The sequence below is a fragment of the Corythoichthys intestinalis genome, chromosome 7 (genome assembly GCF_030265065.1).
Source record: "Corythoichthys intestinalis isolate RoL2023-P3 chromosome 7, ASM3026506v1, whole genome shotgun sequence".
NCBI classification, from domain to species: Eukaryota; Metazoa; Chordata; class Actinopteri; order Syngnathiformes; family Syngnathidae; genus Corythoichthys; species Corythoichthys intestinalis.
In genome coordinates this window covers 16120300-16143681 of record NC_080401.1, presented here as the reverse complement: position 1 = coordinate 16143681, position 23382 = coordinate 16120300, and the positions used below count along the sequence as shown (strand labels likewise).

Genomic DNA, 23382 nt, shown 5'->3' with positions numbered 1-23382 from the left:
AACTAAATTGCAATGTAGAACAAAAGTAAAATGTAGGCCTAGCCAATCTTATATCTATAATATTTCTCGCTCCCTCTTTCTCCGTTTCAGCCATTGTTATGTTATGTCCTATCTCTCTGCTCTCTCGATTACAACTGTGCTTGTCTGTGACGTTACTCCGGTAAGGAAGCGGATTTGGGTTCCTCGTCCCCCCTGCATAGAGGTTAGATCTTGTGCCCGAACCCGACCCGACCCAAAATGTTAAGCATTCACGTTTCGGTGGGTCGGGTCGGGCCGCCGCGCCGGACTAATGAAGTATTTAAAAAAATAAATTAAAAAAAATGCGCAGAGGGCTGTGGCGCAGCCCTCTTTTTCTTCTTCCCCTCCCGTTATTTCGTTGTGTGAATGCTTTTATAATTCTCATAAATATATGTAGACTATTTAAATATTGAGTAAACTTGCGTTTTTTTCCTGCCAACTGAGAATTCGTTACGAAAGACACTTTTATTTACGCACACAAAGGCAAATGTGATCCTTTTGAATATTCTCCTCTGTGTGTCTGTAAAACCGTTTTTTTTTTTTTTAATCAAACTTTCCCAGCGTTATTTCGTTGTGTAAATGCTTCTATAAATTTCATAAAAATATGTAGACTATTTAAATATTGCGTAAACTTGCGTTTTTTGTCTGCCAACTGAGAATTTGTTAGGAAAGACACTTTTATTTATGCACACAAAGGCAAATGTGATCCTTTCAAATCTTCTCCTCTGTGTGTCTGCAAAACCGCGTTTTTTTAATAATAAACTTTCCCAGCGTTATTTCGTTGTGTAAAGGCTTTTATAACTCTTATAAAAATATGTAGACTATTTAAACAGTAAGAAAACTTGAAGAAATGAAAATAAATTGCTGCTGCTGCGTTTTTTTTCTTTTTCCGCATCACTCGGCTCTGGCATGCAAATCTATAGTTAATTGATCTGGCCGGTCGGGCTTCAATACCAACGGGCCGTGTCGGGTTGGGCTGGAATTTGTTAGGCCCGATCTAACCTCTACGGGGCTTGCTTTGAATGTAAAGTAGCTCTCTCTACAGGTAAACATGAGAATAACAATACAAATGGGGAAACCAAATCCATTGCATCACCGGAATTGCGCAGGAAATATTTTTGAACGTACTTATATATTTTAAAATGCGCTGAATCGATTCAGCGTGTTGCCCGCATCGAATCGAATCGTCCCTGCCCCGCATCGGGATGCATCGCCGCATCGATTATTGTTGACACCCTTAGCGATTTGTGAGCGTGTGTGGGGTGGGCGGGTGTGTCTTCACATGCGCTCGCTTCCTGTTCTATGCTTTCTGTGCCAAAATAAAAGCATGCGTACAAAAAAAAAAGTCAACATTTAGGGGGAAAAAAACGACGAGACTCGGGCTTCGTAAAGTTGAAATCGCGTAAATCAGGTCCGCCGTAACCAGGGAACTACCTGTACAGTACTTACAGTGGTTTATTTGTTTTTTTGTTTGTTCACATCCGCCTGGCCGCTAGGGTTCCCATGTGTTTAACAAGTGAATAAATAGTTTGACCCGGATGTGAAGAAGTAACTGGAATCGGAAGCAGCTGTATCCACGCACGTGAAGTACTTTTTCCTCATCTGTAAATACTGTAGGAACAGGATGGACATTATTGAGGTTCCCGTGACACAGAAGGGCAAAAGCAAGAAAAAGAAAAATAAGATTGACCAGTCGAAGGACGCGGAGCAGCCAGACAAGATGGAAACTAACGATGTAGAGGTGAAAGAAGAGAAGACTGAGGCCACCGTCGCCTTCCCACCGACGTTCAGCGTGTCTGAAATCAAGAATAAGCAGCGAAGACACTTGATGTTCATGAAATTCAAGCAAGAAAAAAGAAAGGTAAAGTCATGACTTCGTCGCTTTTTAGGGCATCTTCTGTGTATTTAGGGGACACGGGCATAGTGTAGATATCGTAAACAAATGGCAAACATTTACCATGTTATGTTATTTATGTTAGAAACATATGACGCAAGTAGACGTCAAAACAAAACAAAAAATCCTAGTAATTATTTAACGTAATTCATGCATTATTCTTTGTAAAGAATAATCAAGTACGGAGTAAATGTTGAGTGACTTCTGACTTTTTTTTCCCTAAAGCAACACATAAAAGTCATATGAGAATGTACAATATAACTTTATGTATGATATAGTTACTTAGTAAATAGGATAAGTTAGGTCTAATTAATCCTCAAGTAAATGCTGCTATCCCTACGTGTCAAACAAATTGGGTGTTTTTTACCGGAAAAGAGAGTCAAAGAATAAATCGATATTGGGACGATTGGGTCATCAGGTAAAGATTACACAGGAAATAGCCGTTTTTTTTGCACTGTGTGTGTGAGCTAAACATCACAGATTTAATGTGAGACCACGGGTGTTGTAACTTATTACTATGGATTGCACGTTTTTTTTTTTCTGCCGTGGTTCATGTACTGTGTTATTATTATTATTATTATAGTATTTAATTTGTGTGGAATTAAACACAAATTTAATGTACACCTCTGCTGCATATGTACACCCAATTGTTAGTAGGCTTTCTAGATGGCTAAATGACCCCCCGAAAAATCTTTTTTTGCACTTATGCATGCAGCATTACAACACTAAGGGCATGTCTACACCTAGCAGTTTTTTTTTTAAACTGACGTTTGTAGAGACAAAAAGCTTCCACCGCCAACCGCTCTCATTCGTTTTTATGTACATTCATAACAATGCGTGAAACATGATTGTCCATAATACCCCCATCCTTCACATGTGTTCTTCAGTATGATGCGCTGCAAGAGTTGGTAAATAAATGATAGCAAAAAGCACCTGTCTAATAATGAGATCTAAACGTAAACGATGTAAACATCGGTGTCATGTGGGACGTAGGAACAAAGTTTGCCGCACTCAGTGATGTTTCCACAGTTAAATCTTCGGTTATCAGTGTCCACATAATGGCGCCACAAATGCAGAATTCGCACAGCTTCACTTTGGACGGAGTTTTTAAGAACCCATGTTTTCACTTCCCAAAATGTGCGTGTGGTTGATAGGCCAAACCGTAGAAAATGTTCCTAAGATGATGGCCTAAGATGTTGTTTATTCTTATCCAAACATGTCTAGTTACAAAGTAAAATATTTAGTCCGACTTTGTCAGTTTAGTAACATCAAACTAAACAGAAAAAAATACCACTCTATTGTTCATTTAACACAATGTTTCTTTACTTTGTCAGTGGGAATTATTCCTTTCTTTGTATTTCAGCAAAAGATGGAGCTGAAGAAACAGAGGAAAAGACAGGCAAAACTTTTGGGTGACAAGGTGAGTTTTTGCTTGTTTTTCTGTTGTGGAAGAATACTATTTTAGTATGGGTTTTACACTGATGCTTGAAAATTGGCTTTGAAATGTAGTAAAGTGATAGTCTTAAAGCTAGCTGAAATGATTTCACAAGATATAGCATGAATACTTACCAGTATTAATTAGAGGTGTGCAAAATTTCTGATTCTTAGATTATTCGCGATTCGGCCGTGGAAGATTCGAGAACGATTCACAAACATCCCAATTCCGATTATTGAAATATGCGAAGTAAAGCGGAAGTACACAACACTCAGCGTGCCGCGCGGTCTTCGGGACGGAACGGAGCGAGAGTATCTAAACATCATGCTTCCCATTACCCGGCCACTCGGGTAATGCCAATGCTCAACTCACGGCTCTAGCTCAACTCATGCAACGAGATAAAAAAAACACAACAACATACCTGGCTGCTGCCGATATAATGTTACTGTGGATATCATTTATATAGGACTAGATGCACTATAAATTTGGTAGTGTTAGCAGCACATCTACAAAAAGCTAGATGCGGGCGTTATAAACGGCCGCCATCTTAAAGCAGTACACTTCCCTGCAAGGCTGTTGTAGCGAACCTTCCAGGCAAACCTAATTAACTTTTTATCTAAAATACTCCTAAATCGGTAAAATATTGACTTGAATCTATCTTTAAAATAGTTTTAAAACTTTCACATGTCGAAAGTAGACAAAAGGGAAATTATGGAATAACGGGAGCAATTTTAACAAATTTAACGGTTGATTCACAACATTAAATTAATTGAATGTAGTTTAAAGCTGCTGATACAGAATGGGGACTGGAGTTTTTTTATTTAATGTTATTTTTGTATATTTGTTTACTGCTATATGTTAACTTGATGTGTGTGGTTTAGCCTGAGAGTATTTTTGAACAATTTTGGAACTAATGTACAAAACATTAAAAAAAAAAAGAGAGAGAAAAAAAGGAGGGGGGTGCATCAATAATCGTTTTATAATAGAATCGGAGCCTCTGAATCGTAATCGTAATCAAATCGTTAGGTGCCCAAAGATTCCCAGCTCTAGTATTAATATACTGTAGTTTTTCCAATCTATCCATTCTATGCCATGCCTGAGCGTAATTTTATGATACAATTATCTTTCATATACAATATTATGCTACATAGGAAATTAAATATCTACATGTAAAATACAGCAAAAAAAAAAGTGATACGTATTAACTGTTACCTGGTCTTTGGTGTGTTTTTTTTTTGTGTCTTTTCTGAAGGCGCCACCTAAACAAGTCCCCAAGACAATAGAAAACCAAAGAGTCTACGACGAAACAACAGTTGACCCCGAAGATGAAGAGGTGCGGTCATGAGTCTTTGTCCTCATCTCAGGTAATACAGTACGTTTCTGCTCATCCTTGACTTTTTGAATCCCATTTAAGGTTGCGTTTGATGAGGCAACAGATGAATTTTCTGCTTACTTCAACGGGCTAACAAACCCCAAAGTGCTCATCACAACATCAGACAGACCAAGAGGGGTGAGTGTTCATTTGTTTTGTAAACGCTACTTTGGGTTTTCAACCTGTTAATTTTTATTCTGTGTCTCTTGTAGAGAACAGTGAAGTTCTGCAGGCAGCTGGCCACTGTGATCCCAAACGCTCATGTCTACTACAGAAGAGGCTTGGCCCTCAAGAGAATCATTCCCCAGTGTGTCGCCAGGGACTTCACATACCTTATCGTCATCAACGAGGACCGTAAAGTGCCAAGTATCCTTTAATGCAGAATAGGGCTCCGAGCTATGGAGGATCAAGTGTCTAGCACCCTCACTGGAATGGCAAAAGTTGCTTACCAATACAGCGGTACCTCTACATACGATCGCTTCGACACACGAACTTTTCGACGTCCGACGTAAAATTTGACTCGCCATTTGTTTCTACATCCGATGACATGCTCGAAATACGACAACAATGGCAGCACCGCAGACGAATGCACGGCGGATTTTCTTGTGTGACAAATCAACACTGGTTTCAGAAAAGGTTGGTACAGGTGGTGAAACAAGGAAAAAGTTGACGGTTACCTTCTAAATGAAGATGCAAATGACAGAAAAATATGAGCGTAGGGTGGGCATCCGTGAAATGGCTCAACAATACATCTCCACGGTCCTCCTCCGACCATCGTTCGCCAGTCTTTATAAGTTAAGCTGACAATTCTTATTGTGGTAACATCTCCAGAGAAATCGCCAACTTCGCCACATTTTTATCATTTATTTCACAACTTATTCAAAACAAAAACACCTTCTGTCTGCCGCAATTGACGGTGTTCTCAAGAAAACATTCAAAGTGAAAGTGAAACTCAAGCTCACCGGTCTGTCTCTGGCACGTCAGCCCCGCGGTGCGTTCAGGGTCAGCAAAAAACGTCCGCCACATTAGAACCCGATTCGTTACATTAATACAGGAATTATTATTATTATTATTCCGATTTTGATTTATAATTTATTTGTTTTGCTATGTGTAGTTGCCATTTGTAATAGTACCAGCAGTATTTTTTAAGGATTTAGTGAAGGTTTTTGGGCTGTGGAACGAATTAATGGAATTATAATGTATTCCTATGGGAAAATCCTGCTCGACATACGACCATTTCGACTTACAAACAAGGTCCTGGAACGGATTAACTTCGTATGTAGAGGTACCACTGTAATTATATATATGGCGGAAAACACAGAAAAGACTGAAAAAGCAGTTTCTGCTCTTGCACTCCTCTTTAAAAGAAATGGCTGTATTTTAAGCCAAAATAGCTGTTGTTTGATAGAACAATATGTCTATATCAGGGGTGTCCAAACATTTTGCAAAGGGGGCCAGATTTGGTGTGGTAAAAATGTGGGGGACCAACCTTGGCTGACGTCCTTTACGTAGAACAATATATTTAAGCAAATTTTAGCAAGCCATTCTGTATGTCACATTTGCTTTTATTATTTTTTTAAATTAATAATTTCAACAATCTCGCAACTAGCCTTTGTGGCGTATTCTTTTGAATCTCAGGCTCTTGCGAAATACTGCTGCTGTGAAATTAAACTTGCTTCAAGTTGCTTCAATTTATAGCTACGTATTTACCCTGTAATTTTGTCGTACATTTTGTTTGGTAATATCGCCTCACATTGAACTATTAAAAGCAGCGACTGTATCTTTGCAAATGAGGCAGACACAGTTGTTGCGCATTTTAGAGAAGAAATAGTCCAATTTCCACCTATCCTTGAAGCGTCGGCCGTCGCAATTGATTGTCACCATTTTAGAAAATTGGGAGTAAAGGGTCACACGGGGTAATGTTGCTTAGAGTGCTGCAGCCTTTTAGTGGGTAAATGAGGGGCAGCATTTAGTGTGTAAGCTACTTCATACGCTGGTAACAGTACTGCTGACCAATTTATTAAGTCTGTGTGTGGGCCAGACGTCATTGATTTTAGGACAGAGGCTGAGGGCCGGATGAAATTTGTCCACGGGCCGCATTTGGCCCCCAGGCCGGACTTTGTCAGTTTTACCCTGGAAACGCCCGTTTACAGACGTCGTCAACCGCTTTTGTTTCAACCCAGCCGTAAAATGAAGTTAATTAATTTTATTTATTATTTAAAATTATTTCAGTCATTTTTAGCTTATAATAAAATAATTGATGATGAATATTTCGTTTAAAAAAAACGACTTTCAAAAATTATTCACTGGCATATTTTAAACTTTTAAACAAATGAAGTCACAATGAAAAAAATGGCGTCTGCAAAAAAAAAACCTCATGGTCATCTACCTCATAACAATCGCTAAATTGTATTTTTTTGTTGCTGTCGCATTTTTCACGATATGGTAGATGATAAATAATCGATCCGAACAAAGAAAAAATTGAAGGAAAAAAAAACGTTTAAAAGGGTAAATATATGAAAAAGAAAATCTCGACCACTCCTTGATGTCTGCGATTTCTGCATCGCGACCCTTGTTATATTACCATGTTTCACCCATAAAATCCCCAAAAAATCCAGCTGTGGCCATTCACAGCTGTGTCTTGACACTCAGTGATACAGTACATCCTACATGGAGATTTTGGATCGAAAAAAGGTAAGCGCTATAATATCTCGTTAAAGTCATGGCGCCTTTAATTCTGCTCTCACGTGCTCTCACCTCCAGATAGGGTTTTGCTGTTTAAAAAAAAAATGGTTTTAAAAATGCCCTCCTGGTCAAAATTTTAAAGACCAAATGTGAAGTATTTTCATAAATGCCAAATAGGGTCACAATTAATGTAAATAAACATTGTCCAACAAATAAAGCATGAAAAAATAATTTATATGTTGTATATTTGACAAAATAATCGCATTTCCGAAGTTTGAGCCTGAAAAGGGACAACCCCGGAAGTGATACGTTACACAGAGAACAGCGATGGCAGCGCTCCATACGGCCGCCATACAAAGCCCTTCAAACAATAATTCAAACAGCGATATAAGCAATAGATCGAGTGCAAGTGAGGAGATCCAAGTTTTTGAAGAGTTGGAGGAACAAGAGGAGGTTGGAATTTTATGTTGGACCGTACATGTATTAGCCAAACGCTAATCAGGATGCAAACATTGGCCCAGACTACCTGACATGAAATGGAGACAGACCCATCGAGATTACAAGATTGGTAAGATATAGGCTGCTATTATTTTTATGATTTGAAGCATGTCAGGTAAATAAATCACCTACTATTGCCTGGGATAAAAGAAAAGTTTTGACGAATCCCCGATCATGTTGTGGAATGAATAGTAGAAGCTAGTGACGTTAGCTTTTATTTACCTGACATGTTTCGGCGAACACTTCCGTCTTCGGACTCTGACGAAGGCGGAAGTGTTCGCCGAAACATGTCAGGTAAATAAACCACCTACTATTGCCTGGGATAAAAGAAAAGTTTTGACGAATTTATAAGTGTAGGCAAAATGAACCTAATACAACTATGATCGTGGATTGCCACGAGTTAGCTTTTGGCTAACGTCGCTAGCTTCTACTGTTCATTCCACAACACGATCGGGGTTTTGCCTCAAGTTACCTTTCGGCTAACGTCGCTACCTTCTACTGTTCATTCCACAACAGTTGGCAGCTCTGCTTTGACAAAGTAATCAGTCATCTATCCAAAAATCACACTTTTTTGCAAATCCTTGATCATAAGCAGACCAGTTGAGGAAGCAGGCATCTTCGAAGTGTTTGTAGCGGAGAACACTACTCGATGATGGCGTGAAATTCATTTGCTTCGTGTGAACGAAAGATGTCCATTTACGTGCCCTGCTATCCTTTGGCCACTCATACAACTATTCTTTAGATTGACAACGATACATGGCCACACACCGCCGTGGCTTCTTACCGAGAAGCAATGCAACAATACTGTTCTATGGCGGACTTCCCTCGCAGTTCTCTGTGTGACGTGATGTCCGAAGATTGTCGAAGAAAAGCATTTTCGTTTTCAAGGGCGTTGATATGGGTTAAACAAAGAATCTGGAAGGGTTGGGTTAAAAAAAATAACGAAAATATGCTTATAATTGTTTAGCCATTGATATTATTCAAAAACATGGTTGCAAACTTCACATTTGGTCTTTAAGCTTTCCAATGATGTATCACACATGCATATCGGACAATTTTGAAAGTTGGCTTAATTGGGGGTCTCAGAGCGGAACTTCAAGTAAGCCTGTCGCAATATGCAATAATTCCATTTATCGCGCGATAAATAAAAATGAAGGCGGTAATTTTTCCGCTGCGATTTATCGCCTCGCGTGCACGTGTGTGCGCACGTGCGGCAGACGTGCTGTTAAAAGTTCGGATTCCTCGTTACCAACAGCGCAAAATGCATCTTCGTTCCAGGTCCGGCAAAAACTAGCGCCGGAGCCAATCGTTCCCATTATATACTATTGTTCAACATATGCCAGCCGCGTCACTGCTCCGGAGTGACTGAAGACCATCTATGGCGCGCCGGTGTTGTTGACGTGTGGGCGCTTCCGACAGGAGTGACATTTCATGCGGGGCGGTTATTTTTCGGCACAACGCCGGATATTTACAACGAAGTCCGCCAAAACATTGTCACCGACTTGGCTGCTACGAACAACCTCGCTTTGACAACGAACAGCTGCTTCAAACTCGTCCTGTTTATGAAAGTCGATTGTCAATACATCATATGCTGGTGTTGTGTAGTAATGAGCAGACATGACTACAGCGGCGCTTGCTAACTTTTTTAATGCGCGCACACACTAGATATCATGAAATGGCAAACTAGATGTGCTACATTCCATGCCATTGGCTACGTGAGCCCAGAGTGATTATGGGACACGTAGTCCATATACTACATCAATGAATTCTAAACTGTCATGACTGAATGGAAGATAAGAAGGCCAAATCAATCCATACCAGTGACTTTAGATAATGTTGCAAATATTGTTAATTCAGTACGTGACACAGATGGATTTGGACCACAAATAGGATGTCTTGCTCATGTAGTAAACCTAGTTGCTAAGAGAGCTGTAGCAATCAACAGTGCGCCCTGCCTCACTCTACAAACATTAAAGATTGTTCTCAGCACTTTTATACACATTTTTTTTTCAGATCAGAAGTAAGCACATAAATATTATGCACTAAAACGCATGTTTATATGATGGCAATTTAACTTTTGCTCGTTAGCAAAAAAAAAACAACAAAAACGAAACAAAAAATATGATTTTAATTTTTTTATTTTTTATTTTTTACAGAGTATTAAATGTATTGAATCGGATCGAAAATCGTGTCCCCCGCATCAAAAATCGTTCCGAACCATGACTTAACTGTATCGTTTCATCCCTATGGAACACCATTGCAGAAGCTATGACGGGAAAAGTTTTCATTTGCCTAAATGCTTAAGTTATTAAGTGCAATTTTTTTTTAAACACATTTTATTTATTCTGTGTTTCTGTGCTGTATCAATATTGTTGTTTTTTTCTTAAGAGGCATGGTCTATTGTTTGTAGTTGCGATTTCTTAAAAAATATTTTTGAATTTAAGAGTAAATATTTATCGCGTTTAAATGGGTGTACTTGATCTATTAATATATACTGTATTCTCACTGTGTTATTGTAAATTGGTTAAAAAAAAATTGGGGGGGGGCGCAATATCGCAATAATTCATGATAATAATTATCGCACACTAAAATTTGTTATCGCGACAGGCCTAACTTCAAGTCACCTGAGTGTTTTCCGCCATATATATACTGTATGTATATTTTTTAATCATAAAACTTTAAACATTCTCACTTTTAAAAAAAAACAACAACAACAATCCGCAAACATTAGCTAGAGGTAGTACATCTATACCACCTGTTAAAGGCAAAGACAATACCTAATAGAAAAGATCTTCATGTGAAAAACTGATGTTCAAAGTATTAACTATGCATATGGAAATTTCCTTAGACCTCTGCAAATGGAGTAAATAATACAAGGACTGCGCAGTATATCGTTTGAACATCGCCATCACAATGTTCGCATGCGCCAGTCCCATCGCAGGACGTGCGATTAATTTTTGTTTTTAATGTAAACTGTTGTTTTTCTTCGTAAAAGCAGCAATTCCTGGATCCCTTTCATATACACAGATCTTCATCATTTAGATAAACCCCTTTAGTCTGGATTAAATGGTATTATATGAATACTAGGGATGTCTTGATCGCATATGTTTGAACCAGAGTCTGAGTCACCTGATTTTGAGAACCGATACAGAGTCCCGATCCAAAAAAAGTTATTTTTTCTTGCTTTGAAGCTCACGCTGCCAAGAACAGCCTCTCACTTACAAAATAATGAGTTGGAACAGCACATTTCGGACTGGGCTGCAAGTTTAACAATGATTAGCAAATTTGTGCTTTGATCGTAGCACTACCGAGTCTTCTCTGGTCAGATCAAAGCTACAAACCTGTAAATCATCGTTAAATCTAAGTACCAAACGCCAGCTGCGTTGGCGACCTAGAAAAACAGTTTGGTCGCTCTGCTCAGCAGGATGGAGGTGAGAGGATGTTGCCTGGCACGGCCAGACTGTTTTCCCTGTATTTTTCAAACACTGTGAAAATAGTCTGGGACCCAGCCCGTTAACGGCCTCTCGAGCAAGAACAAAATGAACCGTCCAATCAGATTCGTTTATTTGCGTGACGTGTTCTTAACGAGCAACGTCTCCACAACAACACCGATGATGAACAGGAGAGCCGAGAATATGTTCCAATCCACGGTAAAATCAGTTTCAAATTAACAAAAACACGTAGACACAAGTCATTGACAACAGGCTGTCTCGTGCCTGCCATGTTAAATAAATTTCTCTGTTCTCGCGAGTTGTCGCTTTACCAACGTCACGTCTGCCCGTCGCTGATTGGTCCACTCCGCTGTCTGTTTGCTGTGGCTTGCTCCGCCCTGGAAATTTGATCCACTCATTGGTCGCCAGACTTTATAGCTGGAACAGCGGTGAGTCTGGTGTACCAGGCTAGAGAGGATGTACAAGCATGATGTAGGCATGTGCCGGTATGATTACCTTAAGCCAAAATATCACGGTTTCACGGTATGACGGTATTGCAATTACAGCTCTAAAATGTGTTACTTTGAGATATCTGAATTTTAAAATGAAGAAATGAATACAATTTTTATTTAATGAACAGGATTTTTCAAAACCTTAGCAAATTGGAACATAAGTATAATGTAAAGGTAAACTAAAACAACCAAAATATTCAAAATAAAATTAAAATAAATGCCACAGCTCAACATTATTAGCATCACAACAAAAATAATTATATTCCATGAAAAGCATGTGTGTATGACTCGTATCATGTTTACGTTACACATACTCTTTCTCAACACTGTTGCCAGAGGAAAAAAAAAAAACATGTTTTACATATTGGTTGGCCCTCCTCTAAGCCGCGGCCGTCTGTAACTTTTCTGTAACCCAAGTATTCCCATACCAGCGCTTTAGTTTTCTTCGATGGGGAAAAAGTTCAGAAGTTTCACCTTCTCCAGCCATTGTGTAGCACAGCTGACTCCCTGACACTGAGCTAACCAGTGGGTTAGGGTTGCAGCTGCAAGCAAGGGATTTCTCCTTGCATTTTTGGGACATAAAAAATAGCTAATACTACCTTAGGGACGGTATGTCTGAAAATTTTTGCGGTTTTGAAACCTTGACGTTTTCATACCACTGTATACCTTGAAACCGGTAATCGGCACATGTCTAGCATGAAGCATTAAAACATAACGCCCTATCCTGTTCGCCTGATTCTGATCCTCTGAAAAATGGCACAATCGGCCCCATGTCCGATCACGTGATCGAATCAGGACACCTCTAATGAATATAAATGTGGTCAAAGTGAGTCAACCAAAATCTCCCCAAATAGAGCTATTCAAGTGATCTCGTGAAAATTCTTCTAGTTTTAATATAGCAATATATTGCAAACCCCCAAAAGTCGCAATGTCAGTTTTTTCCAGTACGGTTCAGCCCTAAATAATACTTTAACTCAATAAATGACACATCTTAGGGGTGCAGCCATTTCATAATGTCAGTTATAACCACGCTGATACACAATGATAGACTTGATGATATATGCATGTGATAATAGGTATTAATAACTAGAGGTGTCCCAAACACATTTTTTAGCACTGTCCAAGAAGTCACCTGAGTCACCTTGCTAATACCAAGTCTTAATCCATATACTCCTATCTAATTTTTTGTTTGTTTTAAATTTAAAGTTCGGACACATTCTCATTCGTGTATTTGAAGACGTTAATGTTTTCTCATAATAATTATCAAAACTTATTTACCAGGGTGGGAAACAAATGAATTGCAATCTGCAATACTTTCTGAAAATGTCTGTAATCCACCGTTAACTTTCATTTCAGCACAACCAGCAAAGAGATTGTTTTTTTCCCTTCAACAAGGACAAGGTGTGTTGTTTCTTTACACCGCCGCTTCGTTAACTGTTTGCCTGGCATGCACGTTTCAATGTTTTCCAGGTTCTGTTTTGGCAACATTGTCACCTGTATTTAAAACTTTATTTTAAAATTTTAAAAGCCCATAACCAATGTCAGACTGTAAACATACCCTGATGAAAGATGAAAACCCCCAAGAGTCTATGAGTAAAATGAAAGTTATTTGTTTAGCTTCCTTGACTACAACACCAAGATGGTTTGGTTCTTTGTCACCTGCCTGAGGGGCCCACTGCACACTTCAAGGTCAGCAGTGTTCGGCTACGAAAGGAAATGAAGGCAAGTTGATGATGTAGAAGGTATTATAAATTACAGGTGCACGATAATTATCGGTCCGATAATTATTGTGCAGTGTTTTCTGCCACACTTTTTCCTTCCCACAGACTTCCCACTGAGGTGCCTTGCTACAGCACTCTGGGAATGTAAATATGTAAATAAAACCAAAATACAATAATTTGAAAATCCTTCTCAACCCATATTCAATTACACTACAAAGACAACAAATTTAATGTTCAAACTTATAAACTTAATTGTTTTTTGCCAAATAATAATTACCTTAGAATTTCATGGCTGCAACATGTCCAGTAGAAGTTGGGAAAGGTGGCAAAAAATACTGAGAAAGCTGAGAAAAGCACATCAAACACCTATTTGGAACATCCCACGTGTGATCATGCTAATTGGGAACAGGTGGGTACCATAAAAGGAGCCTCCCCAAACATGCTCAGTCATTCACAAGTAAGGATGGGACGAGGTTCACCACTTTGTCCACAACTGCATGAAAAATAGTTGAACAGTTTAAGAACAACATTTCTCAAAGCAAAATTGCTAGGAATTTAGGGATTTCAACATCTACGGTCCATAATATCATCAAAAGGTTCAGAGAATCTGGTGAAATCAATGCACGTAAGCGCCACGGCTGGAAACCAAGACTGAATGACCGTGACCTTCGATCCATCAGACGGCACTGCCTTAAAAACAAACATGCGTGTGTAAAGGATACCACCAAATGGGCTCAGGAAAACCACTGTCAGTAAATACAGTTCGTCACTACATCAGTAAGTGTTGGTTAAAACTGTACCATGCAAAGCAAAAGCCGTTTATGAACAACATCCAGAAACGCTGCCGGGTTCTCTGGGACTGAGCTCATGTAAAATGGACTGATGCACAATGGAAAAGTGTTTTGTGGTCTGATGAGTCCACCTTTTAAATTGTTTTTGGAAACACTGGATGTCGTGTCCTCTGGACAAAAGAGGAAGCGGACCATCCGGACTGTTATCAACGCAAAGTTCAAAAGCCAGCATCTGTGATGGTATGGGGGTGCATTAGTTCCCATGGCATGGGTGACTTACATTTCTGTGAAGGCAACGTAAATGCTGAAAAGTACATACAGATTTTGGAGCAAATTATGCTGCCATCCAAGCGACGTCTTCTTCATGGACGCCACTGCTTATTTCAGCAATATAATGCCAAGCCACATTCTGCACATGTTAGAACAGCGTGGCTTCGGAGTAAAAGAGTCCAGGTTCTCCCCTGGCCCGCTTCCAGTCCAGATCTGTCTCCCATTCAAAATGTGTGGCGCATTATGAAGCATAAAATACGACACAGAAGACCCTGGACTGTTGAACAACTGAAGCGGTTCAAGCAAGAATGGGAAAGAATTCTACATGAGAAGCTAAGAGAATTAGTCCCCTCTCTTTCAAAACATTTATTGTTATTAAAAGAAAAGGTCATGTAACGAAGTGGTAAACATGCCCTTTCCCAACTTCTACTGCACGTGTTGCAGCCATGAAATTCTAAGTTAATTATTATTTGGAACATTGAAATAAAGTTTATGAGTTTGAGCATCAAATATGTTGTCTTTGTAGTGTATTCAATTGAATATAGGTTGAAAAGGATTTTCAAATCATTGTATTTTGTTTTTATTTACATTTTACACAACTTCCCAACCTCAACCGAATCCGGTTTGTACTTCAGTTGTGTGAAATGAATCTAAAATATATGAAAGTAATGTTTATCAGTACACTACAGAAAATAATGAACTTTATCACAATATGCAAATTTTTTGAGAAGGACCAGTATATGAAAAAACTTTTTATTTTCCCCACGATAACCTATTTCATGACCATATTAGGCCCAAAAAATAAGCAAGTTCAAATTGGAAAAAATATGCTATTTATTAAAAAAAACAAAAAAAACACAATATTGCAAAAAAAAAAAAAAAAAACACACACAATATTGCTCAATGAAGGATTTTGGAACTTGAAATAGAGAAATATAGTGTGCTAAAATATAAAATTATTCATATATATATATAATTATACATATAACACACATATATATATATATATATATACAGTGCTGCTCGAAAGTTTGTGAACCCCACAGCGATGGTCAGATTTTTTGTAAAAAAAACTAAAATAACCTTATTAAATGTTAAGTTATACCCAAATCCACAATACTGACATTCCAAATAATGGACTGAAACAAAAGAAATAGTTATATTGTCATTCTTTATTTAACAAAAGTGGTTGATTTAAGAAAAACTCAGATATCATGTGTGCAAAAGTATGTGAACCCCTTCAGTTAATAGGATATTGCGCCTCCTTTTGCAGAGATTACCTCAACCAAACGGTTTCTGTAGTGACTAATCAGCCTCTCACATCTACTTTGGGGGATTTTTGCCCATTCTTCCTTGCAGAACGCAGTCAGTTGAGAGAGGTTTGATGGGCGTCTGGCATGAACTGCTCGCTTCAGGTCCCGCCACAGCATTTCAATGGGATTTAGGTCAGGACTTTGACTGGGCCAGTCCAGAACACGAATCTTCTTCTTTTTCAGCCATTCCTTGGTTGTATTGCTGGAATGCTTTGGATCATTATCATGTTGCATGATCCACCTTCTGCCAAGCTTTAACTTCAAAACAGATGGCGTCAGGTTGTGTTCTAGGATTTGACAATATTCCTCAGAATTCATGATTCCCTGGACTATGTGGAGTTGTCCAGGTCCTGAGGATGAAAAGCAAGCCCAGATCTTGACATTCCCACCTCCATGCTTCACTGTTGGGAGAAGGTTCTTTTGGTGGTATGCAGTGTTGACTTTTCGCCAGACATGGCGGTTTTGGTTGTGACCAAACAGTTCAATTTTGCACCTACATCAGTTGATGAAAACTCTTTTTAATTTAGTCTCGACAACACAACTGTTAAAAAAACAAAACAAAAAAACTACTGAATTGATTGATTAGGAAATCAGGTTGAAATAATAGAAAATTCCAAAATGTTGAGGGGGTTCACAAACTTTTGAGCAGCACTGTATATATATATATATATATATAATTTATATATAAAATTGAAATAAACTACTGTGTACAAATATTTACAATAAAATTGATTTTAGGCCCTTTTAGGCCCTAAGCACAAAATTAAAAAAAAAAAAAAAAATTTGCTACAACTTAAAATAATAATAATTAAAATTGTAAAATAACAAAGTATTGCATTCTCAGATAGTACACTTGTAACACTGAGAGACAACTGAGATGTAAACTAACAAACTGTATGAAAATATTTCAAACTACATACAATGGGCCATAGATTTTTTTCCTTGTACCATTTCAGCGCAGAACTTCTGTACAATGGATATACATACACATGAAGTTGTATGCATATGAAACGGGTCTATAATGGTTTGAGTACAAGGAAATCAAAAGCTGTAAATATTCAAATTTGGTTTGATTTACTTCTCATTTATGGCATAATCACCGGTGTTTGGCTGAACCACTTTCTCGTCACGCTCCCCCACCGCCACGGACCAAGGTGAAAGATCGCTGAGATTTTCCTCATCATAAATTATTTTGGGGTGTATATTCAATATGGGCGTAGAATAAAGTGTGTATATTTAGTTTGTATTCTGCCAATCTCACAAATCCTCTGCGTCTTAATGTTACATTGGCAGTCTCCGCTCGTCATGTTGTTATTGTAATTTCTGCTTCTAACGTCCCCATATAACTTGCGATCACATGATTTGTTACTCACGTCAGCAAAGTTGCCATGTAAAACATAATCAACAGATTTGAGAACTTTTGCCCATTTTTGTAGAACAAAAATGCAACACCCACCAACCTGTCGCACAGACATTATTTTTTACCATGAAATTAAAACATGTTTTTCTCTGGCCTCTCGGTGCCAAATAAAAACTGCAAAAGTTTTAAGTCTGCACTTTTGAATGATCCTCACTGCAGCGCTGCACTTGAAAGTTTTTTTTTTTTTTTTTTTTCAAATGTCCCTTCAGATCACGCTAGCGTGATAGTCTGCCTCCTTAAGGGTTAATATAGTTTTGTGTGTTTTATTTAAGAATCAACATTTATTGCATTTGAATGGGTGGTTAAAACTTAACCAAATTGGTTCAAAAAATTGTTTTTGACAATATGGCATGTCGGCAATAATTAATGAGACTATATATCGCCCACTAAAATTTGTTATTGCAACAGCCTTACCGCTAACCAAATTTGGTGCCTGTTTTTTTTTTATGTCACCCGGCATAACTGAAACCAATATTGCAAGCTGGAAATTCCGCCCATCCTTAAAATGATGGCAGAAGTTCCCAATACTAGCTGTTTTGTGTCGACAGAAAAAAGGCAAGGAACCAACAGAGCACTATCCAGAAGTGATCCTGAACAACTTCACCACGCGTTTGGGCCACAGCATCGGCCGGATGTTTGCTGCCCTTTTCCCTCAAAACCCCCAATTTGTGGGTCGGCAGGTGGCCACCTTCCACAATCAGAGAGACTTCATCTTTTTCCGATTTCACAGGTGAAATTCTGATAAGAAAACACCCAGTCCTATTTTTGCTATGATTTTTAAGGCAGCTTATCATATTATTGTTGTTTATATAAAGATACATATTCAAGAATGAGAAAAAGGCCGGAATTCAGGAGCTGGGACCTCGTTTCACTCTTAAGCTTCGCACTCTTCAGAAAGGCACCTTCGATTCCAAGTTTGGCGAGTACGAGTGGGTCCTCAAGGTGAGATCATTTGCGTGTCATTTATTAATGTTCGTTCTTATATTTTCCTATTTTTATGCTACCTCTACTGCTATGTCAATCAACAAAACATTTTTCTTCAAGCATCGTAGTCTCTCAAATTGTCAATCAACAAAACATTTTTCTTCAAGCATAGTAGTCTCTCAAATTCATTCCTACCAAAATGTTAGAAACCATCTGTCGATCTGTTTTCTGTGGTGCTGTTCTTCAATTGGAGTGAGGGGGATGGAGCCTTTCCCATTGACTTTGGCCAATTATTTAGAATCACATTCATAAAACTTGTTCTTCTATAAATCAAACATGTCTATGGAAAAGATAAATTCATTCAATCCAGCAACTCAAAAGTTAACCAAAAATGTAGAGGTGGGAATCTTGGGGCACCTCACGATTCAGAGGCTATGATTCGATTATAAATCGTTTAATGATGCTCAACCCCGCCCCCCAGCTATTAGCGGCTTTTAATGTTTTGTTCATTGGTTATATAAATAGTACAAAAATCTTCTCAGGCTTAAATAAACTACTATTTCAGTGTCAAGTTGACAGTTAAAAACAGTAAAATATTCAAGTCCCCATTCTGTATCAGCAGCTTTAAACTACATTCAATCAATTTAATGTTGTGAATCAACCGTTAAAGTTGTTAAAATTGCTCCCGTTATTTCATAATTTCCCTTCTGTCAACTTTCGACATGTGAAAGTTTTAAAACTGTTTCGTCATTTAAAGATCGATTCAAGTCAAGATTTTGCTGATTTAGGAATATTTTAGATAAAAAGTTAATGAGGCTCACTCGGAAGGTTCGCTACAAGAGCCTACCTGAGAAGTCTACTGCTTTAAGATGACGGCTGTTCACTAACGCCGGCGAGTATGTCATTTTGCATCTAGTTCTCTAATTGTGATATCTACTGTAGCATTATGTGGGCGTAGTTTGTAGCAACTGGGCGTTGTTTTTAGCTGCTGTCGGCGGTTTCTTATCTAGCGCTATGAGTTGTGGATGCTTACTCTCGGTCCGTACCTCATTGCGTCCTGAAGACCACGCTGTGTTTTAGTTCGACTGTACTTAGCATATTTAAATAATCGGTATATGGATGTTTGAGAATCGTTATCAAATCTTCAGCGGCCGAATCGCGAATAATCTAAGTATCGGAAATTTCACACACCTTTACAAAAATGGCAACATTACTTCCTGTACTTTTGTTGTTGTTGCTTTAGTATGACCATTAAGAATATATTTGGGTCTTTTCATTATTCCCATTGGAAAACATGTCTGATTTACCATATTTTCCACACTATAAAGCGCATTGGAGTACAAGGCGCAACTTCAATAAATGGCTTATTTTAAAAATGTTTTCATATATATGGCGCACCGCATTTTCAGACACAGTACTACCAGTAGTGGTTGCATTATGCATCAACTTGATAGACCTGCGTTAAAGGGAATGTCATGCCATGATTAACCAATATAGATCCATACTGTATATAAAGTGCATTGGATTCTAAAGTGCAGTCAATAGTTTAGAAACATGGAAGGCTTTTAGGTGTGTCTTATAGTGCGGAAAATAAAGCAAATCCAAACAAATTGGATGCAACCCACATCCAAATGTTTATAGGAGTGGCTACTCTCAGCATTCTAGTAATTATTGCTAATATGTTACCCCCCTTTTTTTAGCGCCATGAAATGGATGCCTGTAGGCGGAAATTCCAGCTGTGAAGGCAAAATATCCCTCCTGGGATTACGCATGGACATCTGTTTATCGCCCAGTTTGTGGTTTCCCTCAAAATGACTGTATTGTGCTATTCATGGATTTTGAGTCCTGTAACCAACAGAGGAGAGCAGTTACAGGCTTGATTACACACACGATGGAGAAACACAGATTTTATTGCTTTCTGTTGCATTTAACACACAACAAGGTGTTAATTGTTATTTACGGATCCTCGGCCCCTCTCAAGAATGTCTCACAATTGTGTATAACAAATTGTTTTTTGTTTTTTAGTGTCTGTCTGATACCTTGTAGTGCAGTTGAATACTATGTCATCTTTACAAACATGAACAATTATGAAGAGCTTACTCGGAGACATAGTGCCAACTGAACTATATAAAATCTTGTGTGATATGGAAAATATATAATTTTCACAGAGTGAAATGTATTTATTCTTTACGTCAACCATGCCAACTACAATTCCTAAGGCACATGGGGGGGGGGGGGTTGGTCCTGTGATTCGTTGTTTTTCTATCCATTTCATACAAACATAACCATGACATTTTGGGATTAGGCAGATTTTTACGGAGTAGGACTGATTTTCATATATTTATTTAATACAAGAATGACATTGAGGATAGTTTGTGCATGGAAGTAGAAATGGTTGCACATCACAGGAAGGCCTGAAAAATACACATTTTCAATGTTTTTTCATACTACAGTAGTTTACTGATGGATGAAAACCCTTGATTTACATGGTTTTGCCGCATTAAACCAAGGAACTCAATGTAATTGTTTAAAACATACAGAAAATATGTGGAAAATGTAAGCACCCAGAAATGTTTACGAGTGGAACGTTATGAAGGCAATTAAAAACGAAACTTAAGTTAGTTGCAATTTTCCCTAACACTCCTGAGGCGATTCCAGTCCATCCACCCGAGGCACCACACAACTGAAGACCTGTAGAAGGATTGCAAACGTGAATACGCGAAGGACTGATGAAATATAATGTAAAGTGGGACTCACGGTGACCAGGGCCCCGCTGCTATAGGAAGGAGCACACTTTCTGAGGTCTGAAGGGGTTGTTGCTGGATGACATTCCAGTGAGTAGCGGGTCATGCTGGGCGTTATGAAGACAAAACTGCTGTAGGTCAGCAGCGGCCATGGACACCTGACGATCACCAACGATGGACATTAAGTCGATTACGCCAGTACAACAGAATTTGTAAAACGAGTTTAAGCACAGAGAAACAACGCCCTACAGCCAAGCGTAGTTTGTACCTTCACTCGATTTATTCCTGCTTCAAACCGTAGTTGCTGGACGATTTTCTTCATCGCTACGATGCTTGATGACCCCGACATTGTTGTTTATTGTTTGATCGATTATAGTTTCTGGGGAGAAAAAACTAAAATTTAAGTTCCAGCAACTTGTTGACAAGCGGGCGATGACTGTACTTCCGGTTTGTAGGGGGGTGCGTCCTCTAGTGGTGCCTTCAAGTTTTTGTAATACTGTTGGGATTGACGGATAACGGAAATTGAATCTTCCTTGATAAACTTTGTGAATCCTGTCATTCTGTCTGTAACCTGAGAAGTTGCGTTACATTTGTTCTTTTCAATTAGATTAAAATAAAGGAGGGAAACGTATGCCTCTATATGAATTAGAGTTATTTGAATGCCACGTTTGACGGCGGAATTTGAGATGAACCATAAATAGCATATGTATACAACTAGATGTTAAATGCGCGCAACGAACCTATGGGGACACCCGTAGTAAATTGTCGCCCATTTTGTGTCAGAGCCATTCCGCTGTCAATGTAACGTATATTTTGAAATAGTTGATTTGTTCAATTTTCGACCAATTTCAAACCGCTAATTTTCTCATAGAGCAAATTTACAGCATATTGAAAATTATTTACATTTGTTTATCATTCATACGAAATCAAATCTACATTAATACAGTTTGTTATAAATCAGTTTGTCGCTCCGTCAAGAATTCAGGGAGTAAATAGATGATGATAAATAAATGACAAAATAAATGAATGAATGAATAAATAAATAAGACAAAATTACTCACGTCCGCTGCTGTAAAGCCCGCCAATGAAGTCTCCCGACGCAAGATGGCCGCCTGCCAGTTACTTAAGCCGACGATTTGATCTTCAGACCTCTAAATTTATATATATGGGGCGCCGTTTGTAAAGCAGCACATGCCCAAAATTGCGACAACGTTTTCTCACATTTAGCGCCACACAGTGTTTAAAATGGTGTGAGATTTATAGAGTCACTTTTCACATATACAACATTATTTAGCAACTTAAATATTTATTTTTAAATAATGACGTTTTGGACCTGATTGTTTAAATCCAGGACTAAATATTTAATTTAAATCTTAAATTTATGCCCTAAATCTTAAATCAGGAAACGGTCGGAATTAAACATTTAGCTTAATATGCAAATTCACACGACTGGAGACCGGAAGTAACAAAATAAAAGCTGGAGCACACAAAATACTCTTTAAATATTCATTCATTCATTTTCCATGCCGCTTATTCCTCACGAGGGTCGCGGAGGTGCTGGAGCCTATCCCAGCTAACTTCGGGCAGTAGGCAGGGGACACCCTGAATTGGTTGCCAGCCAATCGCAGGGCACAAGGAGACACACAACCATTCACGCACACACTCACACCTACGGACAATTTAGAGTGTTCAATCAGCCTACCATGCATGTTTTTGGGATGTGGGAGGAAACCGGAGTTCCCGGAGGAAACCCACGCAGGCACGGGGAGAACATGCAAACTCCACACAGGAAGGCCGAAGCCCGGGATTGAACCCTTGATCTCAGAACTGTGAGGCAGACGTGCTAACCACTCAGCCACCGTGCCGCCACTCTTTAAATAGTTTCTCCTAAATATATATTTTACCTATATATTGTTATTATCACAATGACTCATGTCCAAGAGCAGACTGCCACCGTTGAGTAGGTTTTATTCATTTTCAGGCAACGTGAACAGACAGTCTGAGCTGCTCCACAAGCTTTTATTTTGTTACTTCCGGTAAAAATAAATATTTAAGTTGCTAAAAAATGGTGTAAATGTGCACAAACAAACAAAAAAGTGACTAAAAATTTCACACCACGTTTTAACCGCTGTCTGGCACTAAATGTGAGAAAATGTTGTCGTAATTTTGAGCATGTGCTGCTTTCCAACCGTGCCCCATATACTGTATATACATTGTATCTATTAGAAATTATAATAAAATCCTCAAAAAATCTTTGAATTCTGTCAAGAAAAAAAGTCAACAGAAATGAAGCGTCATTTATCCAAAGAACATGAGTACCCTCTAGTGGAGAAAACATTTCCCATTATGATTGG

The 23382-nt window shown here is 38.5% G+C and overlaps 2 protein-coding genes across 2 annotated transcripts; one reads left to right on the top strand and one right to left on the bottom strand.

Annotated features, from left to right (window-relative positions):
- The first annotated feature begins 1558 nt into the window (after nucleotides 1-1558).
- On the top strand, nucleotides 1559-21659 carry rpf1 (ribosome production factor 1 homolog). The gene is made up of 9 exons (XM_057841586.1): nucleotides 1559-1879; nucleotides 3276-3332; nucleotides 4600-4680; nucleotides 4762-4857; nucleotides 4932-5085; nucleotides 13485-13567; nucleotides 17909-18090; nucleotides 18176-18302; nucleotides 19985-21659. The coding sequence occupies exons 1-9, from the start codon at nucleotides 1643-1645 to the stop codon at nucleotides 20024-20026; spliced, it is 1059 nt and encodes a 352-aa protein (XP_057697569.1). The 5' UTR covers nucleotides 1559-1642; the 3' UTR covers nucleotides 20027-21659.
- LOC130919132 (guanine nucleotide-binding protein G(I)/G(S)/G(O) subunit gamma-5) lies at nucleotides 19861-21630 on the bottom strand. The gene is made up of 3 exons (XM_057841587.1): nucleotides 21297-21630; nucleotides 21042-21186; nucleotides 19861-20975 (listed from the first exon to the last, which is right to left on the bottom strand). The coding sequence occupies exons 1-2, from the start codon at nucleotides 21375-21377 to the stop codon at nucleotides 21061-21063; spliced, it is 207 nt and encodes a 68-aa protein (XP_057697570.1). The 5' UTR covers nucleotides 21378-21630; the 3' UTR covers nucleotides 19861-20975; nucleotides 21042-21060.
- Nucleotides 21660-23382: the final 1723 nt, after the last annotated feature.